The 20,884-nt window shown below is 34.7% G+C and overlaps 3 protein-coding genes across 6 annotated transcripts; 1 reads left to right on the plus strand and 2 right to left on the minus strand.

Moving 5' to 3' along the window:
- Nucleotides 1–252: 252 nt before the first annotated feature.
- LOC110817743 (protein TRANSPORT INHIBITOR RESPONSE 1-like) lies at nucleotides 253–6,562 on the minus strand. Of its 4 annotated transcripts, none has more exons than XR_015813256.1 (5): nucleotides 5,586–6,562; nucleotides 4,067–4,559; nucleotides 2,682–3,450; nucleotides 879–1,861; nucleotides 253–737 (listed from the first exon to the last, which is right to left on the minus strand). XR_015813256.1 is itself a non-coding variant. In XM_022046407.2 (5 exons), the coding sequence occupies exons 2-4, from the start codon at nucleotides 6,098–6,100 to the stop codon at nucleotides 2,698–2,700; spliced, it is 1,761 nt and encodes a 586-aa protein (XP_021902099.1). In that variant the 5' UTR covers nucleotides 6,101–6,211; nucleotides 6,325–6,562; the 3' UTR covers nucleotides 820–1,861; nucleotides 2,682–2,697. The 4 variants fall into 4 exon arrangements, 2 of the variants coding, with proteins under 2 accessions (XP_021902099.1, XP_021902097.1); XR_015813255.1 differs by having other exon boundaries at nucleotides 845–1,861; XM_022046407.2 differs by lacking the exon at nucleotides 253–737 and having other exon boundaries at nucleotides 820–1,861; nucleotides 5,586–6,211; nucleotides 6,325–6,562.
- On the plus strand, nucleotides 1,242–1,695 carry LOC110817744 (dynein light chain 1, cytoplasmic-like). The gene is made up of 2 exons (XM_022046408.2): nucleotides 1,242–1,379; nucleotides 1,486–1,695. Exons 1-2 carry the CDS (start codon nucleotides 1,242–1,244, stop codon nucleotides 1,633–1,635), a joined length of 288 nt encoding a protein of 95 aa, XP_021902100.1. The 3' UTR covers nucleotides 1,636–1,695.
- Nucleotides 6,563–14,114: 7,552 nt separating the features above from the next.
- On the minus strand, nucleotides 14,115–19,721 carry LOC110817916 (external alternative NAD(P)H-ubiquinone oxidoreductase B2, mitochondrial). The gene is made up of 10 exons (XM_022046634.2): nucleotides 19,356–19,721; nucleotides 17,922–18,213; nucleotides 17,614–17,820; nucleotides 17,279–17,529; nucleotides 16,202–16,421; nucleotides 15,971–16,075; nucleotides 15,390–15,662; nucleotides 15,173–15,294; nucleotides 14,675–14,794; nucleotides 14,115–14,450 (listed from the first exon to the last, which is right to left on the minus strand). Exons 1-10 carry the CDS (start codon nucleotides 19,442–19,444, stop codon nucleotides 14,363–14,365), a joined length of 1,767 nt encoding a protein of 588 aa, XP_021902326.1. The 5' UTR covers nucleotides 19,445–19,721; the 3' UTR covers nucleotides 14,115–14,362.
- Between the last annotated feature and the right edge of the window lie 1,163 nt (nucleotides 19,722–20,884).

Here is a 20,884-nt window from a genome sequence, read left to right on the forward strand (position 1 = left end):
TATATATATGTATAGATATGTAATGATTAAAGGTTAAAAGCGTTGTGTGTTTTGGGGAAGTGAAATCTTATAAGCAACTCCAATCACTTGTTGCCCACCACACCTCCCATCTGTTTCCCTACCAACAAAATTGCAGCCTTCATTTATACCCACCAAAATTTCTCTTTCTTTTTTTAAGATCAATTATCTTAGTTCTTATAATAATATCATTTCAAATAATCTAGAGTAAAAATATAATTAACATCTTAAATATAAAAATAACACAATTAATCTTTTATATAAAGAAGTAAAACTGAATAATGTGTACAAAAGTTATGATTGATATGCATATAGCATTTTAAAATATATTAAATGAAATTAAGTTGAACTTTTAACTTTTCTACGAACTCTTTCCCTTAAAACCTCTTTTACTAGCTTCCTGGTGGATTTACTCCATCATCACAAATGACTTTATTTAAAAAAGAAATCACATGATTCACCGCTCTGCCATACTTCACATGCAATGCAATGTATGACAAAGCTCACTTTCTAAGATCAAATGATTTCCAAGAGAAACCAATCATAGTCCTCTTCTTTTTCTTTCTTCTGGTTCTTTCAGTGGAATTCTTCAAAACCCGGATTAGAAGAATTCATTTGCTTCAGATTTGGAGCAAAGATTATGAAAATGTAGCCATAGAAAACTTCATTTTCCACCCGCATTAATTTCCTCAGACTCCGGAACCAGTCAATATGCCGACCTGTTATAGGGGCATTAGCCGAGGTCCATTTTCCATGTCCATCAAACAAACAAAAACTAAAAAGCAAGTATGCAAAAGCAGGGGCAAAAAGACAATAGATTATCAACCTTACAAAATCACTGAAATTCAATAGCAGATTACCAGTCACACAGCCACAAATGTCTCATATCTCGAGGATAATGTGGACCCAGAATCATTCGGCCTTTTCTTCTCATGATATGTTACCCGAGCCAATAATTGAAGTTAATCCAGGCGCCCCCCACCCCCAACCATTCCCAATCACCCGGAGGTTTGAAGTTCATACATGTATGGCAACCTCCTGACTTTTCTTCTATTGCAATGGTTGACTCAGTGACCAAACCAGACTAAATCAAGTTTTTATACAGAACCTACCTGCCAGCATCTACGTCTTAGTCTCGTTTCTATAAATACCAATACAGCCCTGTACTTCAGTCCCAACCTGATATCCTCTCAACCTTCTCAATAGCAAAGCTTTCCTCTACCATGTTAGAAGGCAAGGCTATTGTTGACGAGACTGACATGCTTCAAACAATGCAGCATGATGCACTTCAATTGGCTGCAAAGGCTCTTGATTTATTTGAGGCCACTGAATCTACTGATATAGCCCGATTCATAAAAGAGGTGATCTTCAACTCCTGTATGTCATTATGATTATCTTGACTAAAATCATTTGTATAATTTGTACCTGATACCGCCTCGGATAATATGCTGTTTGTTTCTGTTTCAGGATTTTGATAGAGCATATGGACCTGGATGGCAGTGTGTGGTAGGCACAGATTTCGGTTCATTTGTGACCCACTGCCATGGCTGCTTCATCTACTTCTGCATTGGCAGCCTGGCAATCTTGCTTTTCAAGGGTGCAGTAAATCACACATGAAGGAAGAAGAACCTTATTCCCTGCTTCTCAGATTGTAAATCAATGAACTAATTTCTTTTATCCCTCTTGCTTTTCTCTATTGAGTAGCTTCATCAAAGAAAAAAAAAAAAAGGAACAGTACTGAAGAACAGCATCTCCGTGGACCTCCATCATACTTTTCACCTCCCAATCACATGAATATCAGACAACTGATGTCTGTTCATGGTTGTTCCATGAAGATCTAATGCTGAATCACATTAAAGAAAATATGTTACATACAGGTAATGATAAAACACAAATTGTAGAAAGCCAAAATACTAGCATATGCCAGACCTAGACCTGGAAAACACACAGGTCAGGTTGAACAAAAGTTGTATGCTTAGTCACCAAAATCCAGCCAATCAGGTTTCTAGGCTATATTCTATGAACATTTCAGATTTAGACAATAGGTAAAGTTGACTGTGAGGGTAAATTTACTAAAAATCCAAACCCAACCACTCTAGGGATTGGAGTAATGGCATCTGTGGAGCTATCCTTATGTTGGCTCTTGGAAAGTTTTGGAATTTGATGGAATGACAGGTCCAGATTAACTTTTCTTAGTACCAGAGATCAGAGAAGGTTACTAGATGCTGGCTTTCAGCAACTTTTGAAAGTGGTTGATAGGCAGGTTTATGTTGAATTTGGCTGGCTATCTATGAAAAGGTCATGAAGCTCAAAAGAAAAAATGAAGAATACATATGCAATGTGCATACACATAGTCCACAGGCTTAACCTACGAGGAGAAAAAGCTTCAGCATCGTCCATGGTCAATTAAGACTTTCTAACAGAAAATGGTAGGTCTCGGTCGACAGTAGTCCAGGACTAATCCTCCTCAGTCCATCCGAAACCAGAGAAACAACCTTCTCCAATCCCAAAGTTCAAATAAACCAGGAAAACAACTTGCATAAGAATCAAGATAAAGAACCATTATTGCTTCTTGTGCGTTTGGATTCTCACTAGATTAGGAGCCGTATCTATTGCTGTATCCATTGGACAGAGAGAGAGAGAGAGAGAGATAGAGAGATCACCTAGCATTATCAAACTTCAGAGAGTGAGCACTGAGGGTGGAGCATCTCTCCTTGGACCTGCAACAGAGCGATATACATACACTTTTTCCGCCTGATCATCACTCCCATTATCCTTTATTACCTCAACATTTAGCCTGGGCATCTTCCTTGCCAGGTTTCTACAGCCATTCACAGTTAAATTACATGCTGACATCCAAAGGAACCTCATAGACTCATACTTCTCCACACCAGAGAGTAATGCTGCATTTCCAAAGGGACAATCCCTGATCTCCAGTTTCCTTAATTTTGGGCAACCTTCTAGCACACATTGCATTCCCCAATCACTGCTGCCAGCAAATGCAACTGAAAGGGTTTCCAAGTTTTTCGCGTACTTCCCAATATACTCAAATGTCAGATCAGTTAAGAGACCTGAGACTGAAAGCCTCTGAAGTTTAGTACAGGTCTTAACCACAGCACCAAATGCCTCATCCATAGGTTCATTTGTTGTGTAATCTGGTTGACCTGGGTTCATTATGCATAGACGGAAATGAGTAAAATCAGGGCAGTTCTGCACAATGGTAGCAACAGCAGCATTAGTCATCTGGCGGCAAAAATAGAGGACGTAGTGGAGTCTTGGGCAGCCATAAGACACAGTAACAAACCCTGCTTCTGTTACACCATTGATTATTTCTTCACCAAAGGGGTCAGCTGGGAATACACGGAGTTCCTCGAGCAAAGGACAGTAGGCTCCGACAGCCTCCAGCCCTTTATCTTCTACTGTGTCTAGTACCTGTATCAGGAAAATGAATACAAGGTAGGGCCCAAAATGATAAATGCTTTGTAAACTTCATCATTGACACGTCCTTTGCATAGTTCAACATGACTTATCAAGATTTCCATAGAATTGTACTAGTGCAAATCTTTCAAGCATCTGTTAGTATAACGCAATATTACCACACTCATGAAAGCATCTAAAATTGCTATTCCAAGTACTTCTGGTGGATGAAAAAAAACACCCAAAAAAATTATGTATAACGTGTTTGATCACATAATCTGTGGCAGTATAATAAATGTGATGATCATGAGGAACATAGTCAAACCTACTGTGCATCTTATTCATGGTACAAAGTAACCAACCAACATAGAGATAGGACTGGGAGTAGAAGAAAGGCCAGTACATGCACCTCTGACTCAAGAAAGCAATATCTGTTTATATGCTAATGGAGAGAATAATAATTTCCCTTCATGGAGTATGGAGATAGCCAAGTAATATCATAAATAGGTTTCAGCCTCTCAACTTCTCAACATTTTGTAAAACTCTGATGAAGTTAACACAGTAACAGATAAATAAAGCTATCGATTCTAGAAATATAAAAATTATTAAGATTAGAAATTAACTGACTCACCCAAAGGCGCTGAAGATACGGACAGTGAGAGAGAAGATTGGCAAGTTCATCACTCTGCAATGCAGCATAGCTCAAGTTCAAAAATGTCAAATTTGCACAGGCAGGGTAAAGAACTGGAAGATATATTGCAGTAGCTTCCCATAGACCAGAAAGTGTATGCATATTCTTGAAATTACTGAAGGCACTTTCAAGATCTGCATACTGGTGTATTGTGAGCTCTTGTGAGAATGAACCAGTACCAAGCTCCACTAAGTGAGGAGCAAAAACAAGCAGCCTTTGTAGTTGTTCCAAACAAATACTCTTGTTAACCTTCAAAACCTTCATTGATTTGCACCTACTTACAAGCCTTTCAAGTGCATCAAAATTAACATCACTAGTCAAGTTAGCAAAATTTAGCACTTCCAATGATGTGAAGTTTTCTGGAAAACAGCTCAGCCAACTTCCATTTCTGTCATCAATGCCATTCTCCTGTATGTCGAGCTCAGTCAAGTTCCTGTGTTCGAGTTACAAGTCATAAATTTTTTTCCAGAAGTCAAGATGATAAGCAAATAGGAAAGGCCCTTCTTGAGCTGAACTAATTGAAAATCACGGGTTAGGTCCTACCAAGAAGATAACTTGTTTCCCCTACTAACCAAAGACACATATGTAGAACACGATGCTGAACTGGGTTAAATCAAGAAAATTCCTAATACCCCATGTTCATTACTAATTCACCTCAGTTAGCAAGATAGTCAAATGATTTTGGCAATCTCAACTCTTAGCAAATGTCATAAGGGTAGATTTCAATGATAGTTGTGCTTTTTTTCTATATGAAACTATTCCTCAATCTCTACAAATCCAAACTACTAGAAAGAACCAAATTTATTTGTCACACAATTAATAATTTGAAGACCCAGAAGCCAAAATCTTTTCTAAAATATCAAAGAGCAGAGATCCAGTTAAGTAATAGTGACAAAAACCCTGGATGAACAGAAACATTCAATAGTTACTCCATACTTTTCTTATGGTTTCTTTTTGTTTGTTTGTTTTTTTCTTTTTGCCGTCAATAATATTTCTCAATAAATTTGACTTCCACTGAAAAGAGGATAATCTGTGCGGCGATGAAATCGAGTATATGCCATCCATTAAATGCTCATTACAGGTCAAACGTCAAATCAGGAAAGGGACAGAAAAAGGAGCAAAGGAAGCACTTCTTTTCAAATTTTTTTTTTAAAGAATCAATACAATACTAAAGCCAACAGTTCAAAATTGCATCAAGGAAAACAGCTTAATCCAGTAACTTAATAACAAGCACTAAAGTTAACAACTTCTCTGTAGTGGATCTCTCATTCCCAAAAATCCCATTCGGGAAATCAAAAGAAAAACCACTGTGCAGTACTGAAACCACATTCAGTTGATGCAAATAAACAAAGATGAAATAGAAAGCTAAAAAAATGAACAGAAAATCGAAAGAAAACCCAGAAAATCTTAAAATCAGGAGACTAATCTTAGTGTAGAAAAAGGAAGGAAAAAAACTTACTTGCAATGAGTGGCAATGGCAGCAAGACCACTAGTACTGAACCCATCACAGCTGAAAAGCGAAAGAGCCTTGAAGTTGGGAAACGAGAGAGCCAAGAACTCCAAGCTCTCATCAGTTACAGTCATTCTCTTAAGCCTGAGCTCCTCAAGAAAAGGATACTTGGCCGCAAAAACCACGAGCCAGGCCTGAATATCCGCACCCCAGTTATCCGGCACCAGGTTGAAGTCTGAGAAACGCGGCTTCCCTTTGAGTGTGACGCTACGTATATTCGGAAAACGGCGAGTCACGATTTCGGGCGACACGGAGTAGCAGTTTCCAATGAACACATGGCATCTTGACCACCGCTCGGCGTTGTACCAGTCTTTGCACACCAGCGAGACAGAGCTCCGGTCCTTACTCGTTTTCAACAGAGACAGGACCCGCTCCAGCACCTCATCCGGGAATGGCAATGACCGGGTTGAGTCGCCCGAGTTGAACGAGTCCTTTGTTTTCTTAGAATCAGATTCCATACCCATATGATTTAAAGCTCAAAAGTTTGCAACTTTTAACCACCCATATAACAAATCAACAAGAATACAAAAAATGGTAAATGGGTTTTCTACTTCTTCTTCTCCAGAACTGAATCACTGTTTGAAAAAGAAAAAACAAAAAAGAAAATACCCAACACTTGAAACAAGTTATGGATTGAATAAACGAGAACCAAGCTAGCTATTACCCAAAGCTAGGCAGCTACCAGTACCTTCAGCTGGGAATGTTGTACCAAGGAGCTATATTCTTCCACTCTGGCGAGCTTCTATAGAGGAAGAGTACCAAAATGGAGTACCCAGAACCCGAAATAGAGATCCAAGCGAGATAGATAACCGAAGATTCGGGTCCAACCGAAGCCTGGGATCTCCTTGGAAACCGCTCCCTTTCTCTTTCTCTCTCTGTCTAAAGAGACTTTAGAGATCATGAAGAGCCAAAGTAGAAGTAAACACAGGCACTTGCGTATTATAGCCAAAAAAGAAAATAATTTTTTAATTATAATTATAAGTACGAAATATATAATTTGCAAGATTAATAATAATACTGTCTTTTATTTTTCTTCGTTGTACCTTTGATGAAGCTGACGGCAGACATCGATCAGAGAGAGAGAGAGAGAGAGAGAGAGAGAGAGGAGAGAGAGAGGAAGAAGAAAGGCCAGGGAGTTCGTAATCGTAAGCCCACCACCGCACCTAACCTGTGCCTTGATGCTTACTACGCACACCCTCTTATCTTTTGCCACGTGGACAGATTTCCCATTCATTTTGCGGTGCGCAGAGCGCTTATGGCGCATGCTAGCGCCACTCCCTTCCTGTTTTTCTTTTTTTTTTTTTTTTTTTTCTGGAACTGTAAAATTGAGTGGAGTAATTTTTGTTTAAATGATTGTAAAGTAAAAATAGTAATTTGCTTTTACTTTTTTTTTTTAACTTATCGATAAAGTTACTGATGTCGACGCGACGGTTCCTCCGAACTTTTACTTCTTACCACTAAATTCCTCAGTAACGGTTCCCGGCTATATCCAGGTTCTACGTTTTTATCTTCTTTTTTTTTTTAAGAAAAAGACCGGTTTACCCCCATTTCACCGTGTAAAATACAATTTTTACCACAGTACTTATTTAAATTTTTATATAAATTATTGTTTTACTCCTTCAACTGTAAATTACGTTAGTGTTAGGTTAAAGATATTTATTACAATTTAATTTTCAAAACTTAATTTTTTATATTATTGATAAATTTTATTCAAAATAACATAAGTTTTTTATATTAATTTAAATATAAAAAGTAATTAAAATATATGTTCAACTCAACAAATAATTATGTTGAATATTAATTCATATTTAAATGTAAAAGTTATGTTACCAAAAATACAATAATTTAGTGTTTAAGATCATTGCATTTTATTTGAGTCTCATGAATTTTAAGTATATATTATCGATTAAAAGTAATGACTTTAATATTTGATTTATTAAATATTAAAATTTTATTCATTAATATGTCGATATAATTATAATGACTAAGTTAAATTTTATTTTAATAAATTATATTTTTTTTAACCAATAAAAAATATTTTGTAACGAATATGTTCTACTAATTAATATAATAACGACAAACTAACTATTTAAAAGAAAAATTAAACGTATTTTAAACTATAATTTAAAAATATAACAAAACGTATAAGATGATGATAAAAAAAAAAACCCTAAAAATTTTTATTTTAGTGTTAATTTGAAAACAATAATTTGATTATTGTAACGGCCCCGGAATTTCATAATGGAATGTATATTAAAAATATCAAATGCGGAAGCGAAGTCAAAAATTCGATTAACATCCCTTACACTAAAACAAAAAACGTGCTCACAATATAAAAGATTAAACTACCAAAATGAGAAACTTGAAAGTAAAAGCTACAAATATAACTATGGAGTCTTTAGGCGTCCCCTTCGTCGTCCTCCTGCGGAACCGGCTCGGGAACAATGTCTTCCTGATCTGAAATGATTAAATAAGGAATGATCTACACTAGCCCAGTAAGGACATCACGATATCTCACCGTCACGGAGGTAAAGGTGGGTAGAAAACACAAAAAGACCAATGGAGCATAATTTACAACAAAATCTTTTATCAATAAGGTCCTTGCGATGAAACAACCCTAGGACCCTTGGGGGGCCAAAACATTACGGAAAACCGAAGCTTATCGGTGGCGGTGCTCTCGGGTGTGGCGGCTCTCTGGTGAGGTTCGTGTTTTGGTGATTCGGCTCCGATCAACCTGTAGAGAAAAGAATGGTGATCACGGTGATATAAAAATTGCATCAAACGGAGGCCGGGAAGGGCCTCATCAGAGGCAAAAACCGAGGAGGGGCGCGGCGGCGCAGCTGGGTTTCGGCCGTGTTTTCCAGCCGTTTGGCCGGGATTTTGGCTCCGATTTGGCCACAGGAGAAATCAGTGTGGAAAAACGAGTCGGGAGTATGAAATTTACCTCGATCGGCGGTTGGAAATCTCCCCGGTGCGGTGGCGGGTGGCGGCGGCCGGCGTCTCCGACGTCTGGTTCGTCTTCTCCGGCGAGGGCAGGCGGCTAGGGTTTTTGTGGTCAGGTATGGGGGTTCTATTTATACCCTTTTGCCTTTTGATCTCAGCCGTCCATTTTGATTTAATTTGGGCCGTCTGTTTTTGAAACATTTACCATTCACTTATCTCGGTGAAATTCATAAGTAAATATACGAAAACAATAACATCATCATCGTCATGAAATCATATATAAACTGTATAACGTAATACTTATCAAGCTTTTCGTAATTCAATCGTTATACAATATATTTTCCTCATTTACCAGCCCACTAGTATCCATGGGGATCCATAGGGGTCCCGTTACCCGTTAACCCTTAACACTTGAAATCATATTCCAGGGTCGTCCCCATACCCCGTCCGGTATGGGCGCCAAAATTATAAACCTCATTACCCCGTCCGGTATGAGGGTGAAACGGGCCGTCCCCATACCCCGTCCGGTATGGGAGACCACAATCCCGGTAGGGTTTCCTACGGACCCGGTCCGTCCACCATCTCCCAGGATATATAGTCAGGTTGACCACATTATACAATTACCCATTTACATAATCTTTCATTCTCTTTTTCCCTCAGTCAGCATTATCAATACACATACAAACAAGCAAGACGATAATTTATGCCAAACAGACAACATACAGTATCAATATCCCAATCATTCAATCCATAATCAGTAAAATAGTAAAATATGCACACGAAACTATAAAATGAAAACATCAAACCTCATGCTGCATTTAAAACTGTAAAACAGGCCAAATAACAGTTAACCGACAAACACACTAGACTCGGGCTCCATTAGCGACCTTAAGCAATTTCACACATTCGTTGATTCATGAAATACCGTTTTATCATTTATTGAACTTTAAGACCGTGATAGGAAATAGGGTGATGGGTCCTTACACGTTTCGGGGTCCAAACACGGCTTCACAGTGCGCCTACAGGCTATCCCCAATTTTCCCTGAATTTTTTTCGGGGAACTGAAACGCACTACTGGTACCTGCACGTGTTCCAAAAAATCTCAAATTAGGCCCAAGGCCCCTTTCGGCCAATATCGCAACTCCGGCACGGCGGCTCCGCCGTGCTCCGGCGACGGCGGTTCGCCTCGGGTTGGCCGTTTTCGGCCATTTCCGGCCGAATTCAGCCACACTCGCATTGATTCCTGCGATAAAATAACCCTACGGCCCTCGGGGGGCCGAAAATTTACAAAAAACCGAAGCTTACCGGCGGCGGTGCTCTCGGGTGCGGTGGCTCTCCGGTGAAGTTCGTGTTTTGGTGATTCGGCTCCGATCAACCTGTAGAGAAAAGAATGGTGATCACGGTGATATAAAAATTACATTAAACGGAGGCCGGGAAGGGCCTCATCAGAGGCAAAAACTGAGGAAAATCAGCGTAGAAAAACGAGTCGGGGGTATGAAATTTACCTCGATCGGCGGTCGGAAATCCCTCCGGTGCGGCGGCGGGTGGCGGCGGCCGGCTTCTGGTTCGTCTTCTCCGGCGAGGGCAGGCGGCTAGGGTTTGGGGTCTGGTGTGGGGGTCTTATTTATACCCTTTTGCCTTTTGATCTCAGCCGTCCATTTTGATTTAATCTGGGCCGTCCGATCGCGCGCACGCGGATCGCCAACGTGGCCCGTCCCCGGTCGACGTGGTTTTGCCACGTGGCAGGTCCTGGTTGGCCAGGATTGCTTACTGGGTCTGCTGACGTGGTTGCTGACGTAGCGCACACGTTTTTTTTTTTTTTTTTTTCTTCAATTTCCCGGGCGCTACAATTATCATATAGTTTTATGTCTTAAAATCCTAACAATAATGCTTCATGATGATTTACATAATTGGATGTCTTGACTTGAAAGCTTAAAAAATGTCATAAATCATTTCCACCAAACAAATAAAAATTAAAATGCTCTCATAAAGGAAAAATGGTGAGTCAAACTCTATAATTTGATGCTACCCTTTTAATTTCTTGTTTGCTTTCTTCAATAAATTTTTCTCATTAGACATAAAAGTCACAAGTCTTTCATTTCCAAATAATTTTTCCTTTGGGTTTTTGAGTCAAATCCCAAATTTTATTTATTTATTCATTTTCAATTAGTTCATGTAAATTTTAATTTTATATTGGTTTTTTATTTGAGTTATATCAAATTTTTATCTTTTAACTTATTGAAAAGTCTAAATTATAAATATATATATATATATACATATGAAGCTGAATAGAAAAAATTGTAAACAAAATTGGGTTTGGTGTTAGATATTATTAGTTTGCAAAATTGCATTATTACTAGAATATTCCCTTTTGGTTCTATTTCCTAAACATGTATTTATGTTTACAAATTTGCATTATTCAATTATTTTATCAAAAATTTAAACAAACATTATAAATTGCATGATTGATAGGGAATTTTTATGGGTAATAATTATTTTTTCAAAATAAAATATATTAATCAATTATATTCAAAAACTTAAAATTTGATTGATTATGATTTTTTAAATATAAAATGAAAAAGTTAGGTGGGATGGTTACCTAAGTAAGAAAATCTGACCCTACGAGATGTTCATTTTATTCGAGTATGTTATGATTTGATCGGAGAAAACTCAATTTAGTTATTGTACATTTATCAACATATTAATTAATTATATTTTTAACCTCACACAGTTAAATATTATAAGTTGGTACCATCAACTTATGATATAATTGAAAATTCTATACTTTTGCAAATGAAATCTTAGACATTATCAGTTTATAATATATTTATAAAATATCGAATTTTATATTTTTATAAAATTTTAAATTTATGATGTTTAAATAAAATATAAAAATATTAATCATTAAATTAATATATAAGTGGTAATTTAAAGAAAAGAGATTGAATGTGAAGTCAGAAAGAATAGTATATGATACTAAATGTGTAGATAGATGATAAACTATACACACATATATATATATAAATATATGTCATATAATTTTTGTGAATATACATAAAACTAAAATTTAAACATGTATAAAAGTGGGGCTTTAAATATGAAGGATCCACGTCAGAGTTGAAATAAAATAATTGGAAGAACAGTTGTTTTAATAAATGCAATAGGGGGCATATCAATTGAGTGCTCATGTGACCAGACACTGTCGTGGGCCCCGCATGTTCCTTTGCGGCACCCCCTCCCTATCCACGTGGCAATTCCAACTCATCAAAATTATTTCATTTAAATTTAATTAAAAACATATTATTTTAATTTTACATAAAAATTTATCTTTTTTATTAAAATTTATTTATTATTAATTTTTTTAAAAATAATAAAAAACCAAAATGACCGTTAAGAATTATTTTTAATTGATACATATTACATTAAATATTACAACCTTATATTATACAGATATTTTTTAAAAGGTATGTATAAAATTAATTAATTTGGAATATGATTATTAAAAAAATGAAAATAATTTTAGAATGAAAAAGTGATGAATAGAACACAGCTTGCTCATGTTAGGTCGGGTTTTTTTTTATTTAAATATTGAATGCTTTGTGTCAAAAGGATCACGCCACATACTCATCACAGATTTGCACATGCAATGCACCATCCATAAGTTCATTAAAAAGATGCATGCATACATACATATATATATATATGTGTGTGTATATATGTGAGGTTATATAAATTCTAATAAGAGTATAAATCTAAGTTGTTAATTTTCAAAATTAGCATTTTAATAAAATTCAGATATGATGTGATGTTGTGTATTGTTAAAATTCATTTATTTAATATTAAATAATTTTATAAATTTAAGATTTACTTATTTTTTATGTTTTAAATATATTTTAATATGTCAATAATTAAATTTAATATATGCTTATCTTCATAGTAAATATTTTTACTATTAAAATTAATTAATTAATTAATAACCCTCTTAAGATAATAAATTTAAAAACATATTGAAGTCAGATTATAAAATAACCAAGATAATAACGTGATAAAATTAAAAATTACCCATTTAAAGATAATAAAACTAATTTATACTGATTCAACTAATTAAGTAATTAATAAGATTAATTGTGCTAATTATATAGATTAAAATAGAATTGAAGGTATATATACTTATCCCTTGTTAGAATAGACCTGAAGTTTTTGGTCTCCTAAAGGTCAAGAAGCCCATGTTCCACCAACCACCTAATTTCTCAATTGTCCACATCATCATGAAAGAACTTATCTTGGGGGACTTACACGTGGAATTTGAGGTTGAAGATCAATTTTTTTTTTTTGTTGGGGCTTTGACTTTTGATGGTTTTTAGATTTAGGGTTTTCTTCTCTTTTATATTTTATGCATAAACATATATGAATTGGATTGATTTTCGGAAAAGCTTACATGTGAGGATGATGATGGGACTTTGTTGGCATATGTTAAGTTTGTGTGTAAGTATTTGTGTATGTACGTGTGTGTGTGTATATATATATATATATATATGTACCTGTTGGGTGTTTGTATTGATTAAATCCGAATTGCTCCAAAAAAATTAAAAAAAAAACAAGTTTTAGTTGGGACATTGTGTTGGGTAATTTTACCTACTTGTTTCCTAACTAATTTTGACAGAAATTTGTCCAAATTCAATTGCTTATTCTTTGGGATGCCAACAAATTTCTCTATCTTGGATGGAATTGCAATGTGGGATTGATAATGCTTTTGGCTTTTGGTTGGTTAAAAAATAATAATAATTTGGTTGAAGTTAACCAATGATTCGAATATAAATGAAATTCATATATTTTCAATTGTTAGGTAGAATTTGCATGTTAATAATAGTATAATCAATATTTTAATAAAGGAAATAACACTCCAAAAACATATGCATACATAAGAGTTATATTTGAATTGTATAAATTGAGAGTTATATATTATTTGCTAATTTCTACATCAATATTTATATTACAAATTCAATAAAATGTCAACTATGCATCATATAATAAAGGAAAATGAATTAAAATGATTGTAGTAAATCACAAGAGAAATTATAGCTATAAACTTGGATAATTGGCCTAAAATCATATCATAATTGAATCCCGAAATTATTATTACGATCGTTATCTCAAAATTATAATTTTTATTTATAATATAAAAGACACAATTTAATTTAAACTTACAATTTTCTTTTTTTTTTTAAAATGCGCATAATTCAGACCCGGACATAATTCATAAAAACGAGTAGTAATATCAACCATATAATTAAGAGAATTTATAATGAGTTGATTTAAATCTCCTCTGTCTTGAGAAAAGTTGAAGCGCGGATGACACACTGAATTGGTAGGGAAAGAAAACTTGAAAGCTTAAAAGAAAGTGAAGAGAAGAAGACAAGAAGGGAAGAAGATGATTTGGCAACTGAACAATTTATGATATATATATATATATATATATATTTTGTCAAGAAAAATTCATCATATATTCTCAAACAACAAATAAACTTAAAAAAATTTCATAAATATAATTAGATATAATTTAAGTGTTATTTCCATACTTTTTTAATAAAAATTTAAAATAAATGAATACAATTGTAGCATTAAAACTGGTTAACCCACAAAGTCCACCATTCAAAAAATTCAGACAAACTGAATCTGCATACAAAACTTATTCTGATTGATAGATAAAAAAATTTTCCAAAAATAAAAAAAGGAGGTAAACTATATTGGGTGTGTAACTCACTGTAAAGGCTTTATTTGGCTCAAATTCGACTTGAATCCCTCCCGAAGATAAAACGCCTTGTCCAATCTGAGATCACTAATGCTCTTGTGCGCCAGCTCACTTGCTTGCTGAATTCCCAAACACAGAATTTAGAGAGTCAGCTCATCTAGCTTTTTACCAGAGGAAACTTAATACAACTGCACTGTTATGTCTACTTCCATAAAATCAAGAATAATGTGGTACACAAAGCCATTAATTTTGTGTGTGTGTAAACTCATAATAATTTCATGATTTAGTGACGGATAATTTCAAAAGAAAAGGCACTCAGGAGAACAGAATTATAAGTTATTACCTCGCATAGACAGAATACCAAAGCCACTGCGTACTGCGGCCAATCGAAATCCAATCTCCAGGAAGCTGCGCTGCTGTTTGCTCTCCTCCTAATGGAGCAAATTGTCCAAGATGCTTGTACCTGAAAAGACAATCATTTTAAACAGTGTTAAAGCATCATCTTAAAAAATTAACGTTCAAATATGTTGGACACCCTATGAGAAGAATCCTTTTTGCCGTTTGAGCAATGGCAGATAGAACTCAGCCTTGGATTATTTTAACCACCACATCTCAATTAAGGAGCTCTTCTATTAATGACATTAAGAAAGAGATTCAACAAAGAACTCTGATAATATAATCACCTATATAAAGCAGCAATTGTAATATATAAACGTTGGAGCTAGCCTAATCGAAATCCTAACTGCAAACCATCCCACTTGAATGAATGTCAAGCTAACATCAGGAAAATATTGATACATATCAAAGACATGTAGACTTCTAGTGTCTGTTAAACTTGTACCTGAAGGGATGAAACCGATGGCGACCTTCTCCCCTGAACCTTAAAGGACCTTCCGGATTTTTTTCACACTCCTCCATTCGGTTGAAACATCTAGCAAGGTAGACACCTTGCTGAGCTGCAACCTGAGACAGGAAATGGAGGGATACAAAATGAGATACTCCTTTGAATATATATTATTCGCTAATCACTCTATATTATAATGAAAACAATGAAAAACCTGTGCTGTGGCTGGAAGATGCTTCATCTCATAATCAACTTGAGAAAGAGCTGATTTAAATTCTTCGATGTTCAACTCAATAGATTCTTTTGCAACATCCCCTTTTGCTTCCTTTAAAAGATCAGTGATATCCCTCATGGGCTTGTTCTTCAAGTAAAGCTCCACTTGAGGGTATCTTTCACAAATATCATCAATGACTTCTTGAAACTCTTTCACCGTGAGTGTTCCAGACTTGTCTTTGTCTGCCTTGCTAAATATTGCGGAAATATCTTCCTAAAATTTGATTGGACATAAATGAAAGACGCCATAGTTTATTAATCCACATAAATTTTAGGCATATAAAGAATTTCCACAAGTGTGATACTCAAAAGTTATCAGTTCTTTCACTAACCAAAAGAAATATTTTTTTAAAAAAGAAAAGCAGTCAGTTCTCCTCTATAGAGCATTACGGTTTTTTCCTCTCGTACTGCAATCACCTAGATAACAACGTCTATTTTCGGAGCCGAAACTTCATTCAATAAAGCAGAGGAGAGTATACAGCTGATTAACGATTTGAAAAAGGAAACAAAGAAAAGTGGTACCATGACTCTGCGTTGGTTAATTGTTGCACAGTCGCCAAGTGCATAAATGCTATCAGTTCCTTCTACTCGTAGCCATTCGTCAGTTGCTAAAACCCGTCTACTCCCCTGTTGAAGTGTATATATAATGAATAACACAAGAATAACAGATCTGATTGTTGTGAATAGAACTGAAAAAAAAATGATTATTAAAGGAAACAAAAACTCAAGATGATTGGTCCAGGAGTAAAAAACCTGACCAATTTGCTTCATAAAATCTTTAATTACTGGGCGGGTTCCAATACCAGTTGACCAGACAATCATTCCGTATGGTATAGAAGATAGCTCCCCATTTCCTTTCGTTTTAGCAGAAATTTCCTTATCAGTCACCTTAACCACCATGGAGCCTAACTTCACGTCAATACCATCTCTTTTGAACTTCTGTTCAGCAAAATCTGTGATTCTTTTGTCAAACCTATGAAGAAAAACATCTGCTTATGAACAAACTTCAATTTAAGATGCATTCACGAGCTTGCAGTTGATTCCATGAACACTACTTTCCATATACCAACTAACTAGGAACAAAAGCATCTTATTCCTTCAGCTGTAATAATACACATTCAAGCAATCTTTTCTTTGTGGAAAGTTTCCATTTCAGATATCCAAAATAACCTCATTAATTTATGATCAAGATAAATCACTGGCACAACATGCAAATCAAAAAACTCAAAACTGGATTCCAAGAGTAACTTGCTTACATTTCTAAAATTATTTATTCAGCAGCCGTCAATCTCCTAAAAAACAAGTCTCAGGTGCTCAAATTTCAAAAATCATAAACTTACGTTAGAATTTGCAACCAACTTTAGTTTCTGGTCTTCAATCTCACGGTAACACGAGTGATAATTGTAAAACAGCAATCAACTATACAAGCTTCTATATGTGGTGCAGTGTTATTCATTTATTTACGACCCCAAATCCATGCATGACCTGAAAACACTTGGATCTACTATAAGTACCTAAAACTAATATCAGAAAGCCTACTTAAGCATTGTTCTTAAAATTCATGATTTCACGAAATTCATGCTTCCAGATAATCTAGGCAAGACAGTATTATCAACGTTTTTCAACAGAAAATTCTGTCACTATTTGATTATAAGTTTAGGACCATAAATGCATTCAGAATCACTTTCAGAAAGAAATATGCTGAGAGAAAGTTCAAACATGCTAAACAGGAAAAGAAAGAGAAGAGTTCTATGGTACATCCGATGTATGGAATAACATAAAAAACAAAATGAAACTAAAAAATAGAAGGTTGATATTTCATTATCTTACATGCTCAAAATATGATCAGCTGCCTCGAGAATTGTTATCCTAGCTAAATCCTTAACCATCGGATAGAGGTTAACCAAATCCTCATTGACAAAATCATGAAGCTCTGCAGCAAACTCCACGCCTGTCGGGCCTCCCCCAACAACCACGAAATGAAGAATCTTCTTTCTCTCGTCATCACTTAGTTCTGGTAAGCTTGCCTTCTCAAAAGAATCAATAACAGTTCTACGAATTTCCTGTGCATCTTCAACTTCCTGCATAAGAAAGCATATCTCTCTGATGGGAAAATGACAGCGATGTGGCAAGCTAAAAGCCAGTTAAACCTCCCAAGAATTTACCTTTAAGAAATGGCAATTCTCCTCCACGCCAGGAATATTGAATGTGTTAGACTGAGCTCCAATTGCAATGATAAGATAATCATAGTCCACAGCAAATTCTTTTTTCCCATTCGAATCCATGCCTTGCTTAGATTGACAATAAACTTTCTTGTTCTGTTCATCAATCTTGACACACTCAGCTTCCCAGTAACTAACATCAACATTTTTCTGCCGGAGAAACAAGGAAAATTTACCTGTTAACGTCGGAAACACTTAAAAGGATACTGATTGGTCATTGAACTTTTTAATGGCGTACCATCTCCTTTTACCTTCTTGACAATGTTCCGAATTGGTTCAACAATGCTTCGAGCTTCCACTGTACCACATGTAACACTAGGCAGCAAAGGGGTGAATGCAAAGTAATTACGAGGTGATATAACCTGAACTTCATATGAAGGACTGTTTAAGTTCCTCAAGAAACTAGTTCCAGCCCAGCCACTTCCAAGCACCACAACCTTCCTTTTCTTGGTTTCACCTTCATCAGCAGCAACCACATGGCGGCCAGTAGGTGTATTTGAATCTGAATAAGCTGCATCTGAATAAGCTATAAGGCTCCCACCACTGTAGCAATAAGAGAAAAGAGTTTTGTGCATTAAATTCTTCAACTTTTAAAAGTTGAACCAAAATGGCAGGCAAATCAATACTGGAGATTTTCCACTTTTTAAATCAACAAGAAAATATAAAAATTATCAAGCTTTAGGTTGGCTAAAAGATGCACTATTCTGCGTTAAAATGTCAAGTTTCCCATTTCTGTTTTCACATAACCGCGTTCATATTTAAGTTTTCAACTGATACGCTTGCAAAAATGAATCTATCTTTAACATCGATTTGAGCAGAGCAATCACCAAATAAAAGAGCATCAAAACCCCAACAACACTGAAAGATTATCTAATTAATCAAGAATCCACTGATACATATCTATCATCATCACAGTAAATCACCTAACTCACCCCAAAAATAGAAAGTAGATCTTCTAATCCATATCGCTATTGCAGCTCAAGTTTCATTCCTTCACAATGTTCTGCAAACATGCTGTATGAAACGTAGATAAACTAGCAAACACGAGTTCAGCAAAGACTGATTTAAATCAACAAGTTGGTTCTTTTTTCTGGATGCAATATAAGTTTTCATTCGTCATGTAACTTCGAAGTATCTTAAACAGATCCGAACACAGCAAATCCAATAAACGTCCTAGTTCAAGTTTAAATTGGAATTCAGCTTATTGTGTGCTTATGTGTGTGTGCGGAGTCGATAAATCTCCGTATCAAGAATATGACTACATCAAAATATAGCATAAGGGTGTGATTCAAAAAATGTTAGTACTAGTAAACTATATCTTATCGAATACGAATTATTAAAACATGAAGTGAACCGAGCTTTGGAAGAACAAAACTAGCTAAATAATAGAAGACTAAGATTTAGCTAGTGCACGTAAATTTGAATCCAAAATTATACAGAAACAAATGAAAATATATGGAGAGAAAAAAATTAGCGAAATGTAAATACAAAGAAGAATCAGTCATAGAATCAAACACCTTCTTTCTAAAGCTAAATTACGTAGACGATAGAGTAATTGAAGAAAATAAAAGTAAAGGAATGACGAAAGAAGATTTGAAAAAAAAAAAAAAAAAAAAACAGAGCTCATTCGGAAAACAAAATAGAGAGAAAAGAGAGCACATGAAAGAGAATAGAAAATATGATACCTGACAGTGGAGACGACAATTAGATGCGAAAGCGAAGGATAATCGTGGAAAGCTCTAGAAACCTTCTGGAAGAAGCTAAAACTTCTCATTTTCGCTTCGAAGAATTTCAAGTACGGAGATCTATGTTGCTACAAGCTTAAATAGAGGAAGAATTGTAGAGCAGAGCAGCAAAAAACATTGAAATTGAAAACGAAATGTTTGATGAACTGGTTTGTTCCAGAGAAAGAGAGAGAGACGTGAGGTTGTGTAGTTAATTAGGTAAGCTGCCATGTGAGCAAACGAGTCAAAATGAATAAAGAAGCCAAGGAAGTGGGAGGACGGAGAGAGAAATGAAAAAGAAAAAACGAGATCCACGCTGTCTGAGTTTTCAATGACTTGGCGCCTAAGGTTGAGCCACACGTATCTATTAGCTGTTATATATATATTAGCTCATTAATTTCATTTAATTAAAAATAGTATTTTATAGAGAATTTTCAGTAATTAACGGTTGATTAATTAAAGCTTGTCGGAATTTATTTTACTTATAAATATAATAATAAATTATAATTATAATTTACTTTAATTATTATAGTTATATTAATATATTAATAAATTAAATTTTTTATTTAAATAAATTATGTATTATATATATTTTTAATAAAATTTAAATTCGTAATATTTAAATAAAATATTAAAATTTTAATCATTAATAAATTTAACTAATAAATTCCTATATTATCACTCACATGAAAGTATTATATGCAACTCCTTGCAATGATTACTGAAGAGTAAAAGGAAATCACTATAAATAAATAAATTTAAGAGCATTTGGTGCACATAACATGATATTTTATTATATAGTTAGCTATATTAATGATTAAAATTAATTATAATTTTAATTAATCTTCCTAAAGTTTCTCCCAATAGCTATAAGAAAATGTAACATTACTTCACATATCTTTCACCAATTCACACCAAAACTTATAAATTACTTGCAACACATCTAAATTTAATATTTTCCATCCAACTATTTTATCGAATTATATTAGCTGTCAACATTTAGATTATAACTATCAGATTAAATACACACTGATGTAAGTGAATATCGAATATTCTGTAAATATTATTGAAATCTTCTAAAGTAAGATTAGTGATTATTGTTGAATGTTTTCTTACTCAATCAAAAGCTTTTCTAAAATGTCCATTGCATGCTATATATATATATATGTGTGTGTAACTATTCAAGCAATAAATTATAGTAGAATTTTTTTTTTTATTATAGTATCAGAACAATTGCTTCAGTTGCTGTAGAACTTCAATGAATATGCTTCCTTATTACCGAACTTGGTGTCTCGATTAGCTCTCCACCGATATTATACAATAACAACATTAGTGTAACATATCTATACGTCGACCCAGTCTTCTATTTTCACACGAAACATCTCACTCTAAACTATCATTTTATTTGAGAACTAGTACAAAATGATAGTTTTTGGGTATCCCATGTTTTATTTGCAGATCAACTGGCTGATGCATTCACCAAATTATTA

The sequence above is a fragment of the Carica papaya genome, chromosome 7, assembly GCF_054855325.1.
Source record: "Carica papaya isolate Zhongbai chromosome 7, ASM5485532v1, whole genome shotgun sequence".
In the NCBI taxonomy this organism is placed as follows: Eukaryota; Viridiplantae; Streptophyta; class Magnoliopsida; order Brassicales; family Caricaceae; genus Carica; species Carica papaya.

Coding starts and splice junctions, on each gene's coding strand:
- LOC110817744 (XM_022046408.2), top strand. CDS start 1,242: ATGTTAGAAGGCAAGGCTATTGTTGACGAGACTGACATGCTTCAAACA. Junction 1,380..1,485: donor TAGCCCGATTCATAAAAGAG/GTGATCTTCAAC, acceptor TTTCTGTTTCAG/GATTTTGATAGAGCATATGG.
- LOC110817743 (XM_022046407.2), bottom strand. CDS start 6,100: ATGGGTATGGAATCTGATTCTAAGAAAACAAAGGACTCGTTCAACTCG. Junction 4,560..5,585: donor GCCATTGCCACTCATTGCAA/GTAAGTTTTTTT, acceptor ACTCGAACACAG/GAACTTGACTGAGCTCGACA. Junction 3,451..4,066: donor CGTATCTTCAGCGCCTTTGG/GTGAGTCAGTTA, acceptor TTCCTGATACAG/GTACTAGACACAGTAGAAGA.
- LOC110817916 (XM_022046634.2), bottom strand. CDS start 19,444: ATGAGAAGTTTTAGCTTCTTCCAGAAGGTTTCTAGAGCTTTCCACGAT. Junction 18,214..19,355: donor ATTGTCGTCTCCACTGTCAG/GTATCATATTTT, acceptor TTATTGCTACAG/TGGTGGGAGCCTTATAGCTT. Junction 14,795..15,172: donor CATCGGTTTCATCCCTTCAG/GTACAAGTTTAA, acceptor TTGTCTTTTCAG/GTACAAGCATCTTGGACAAT.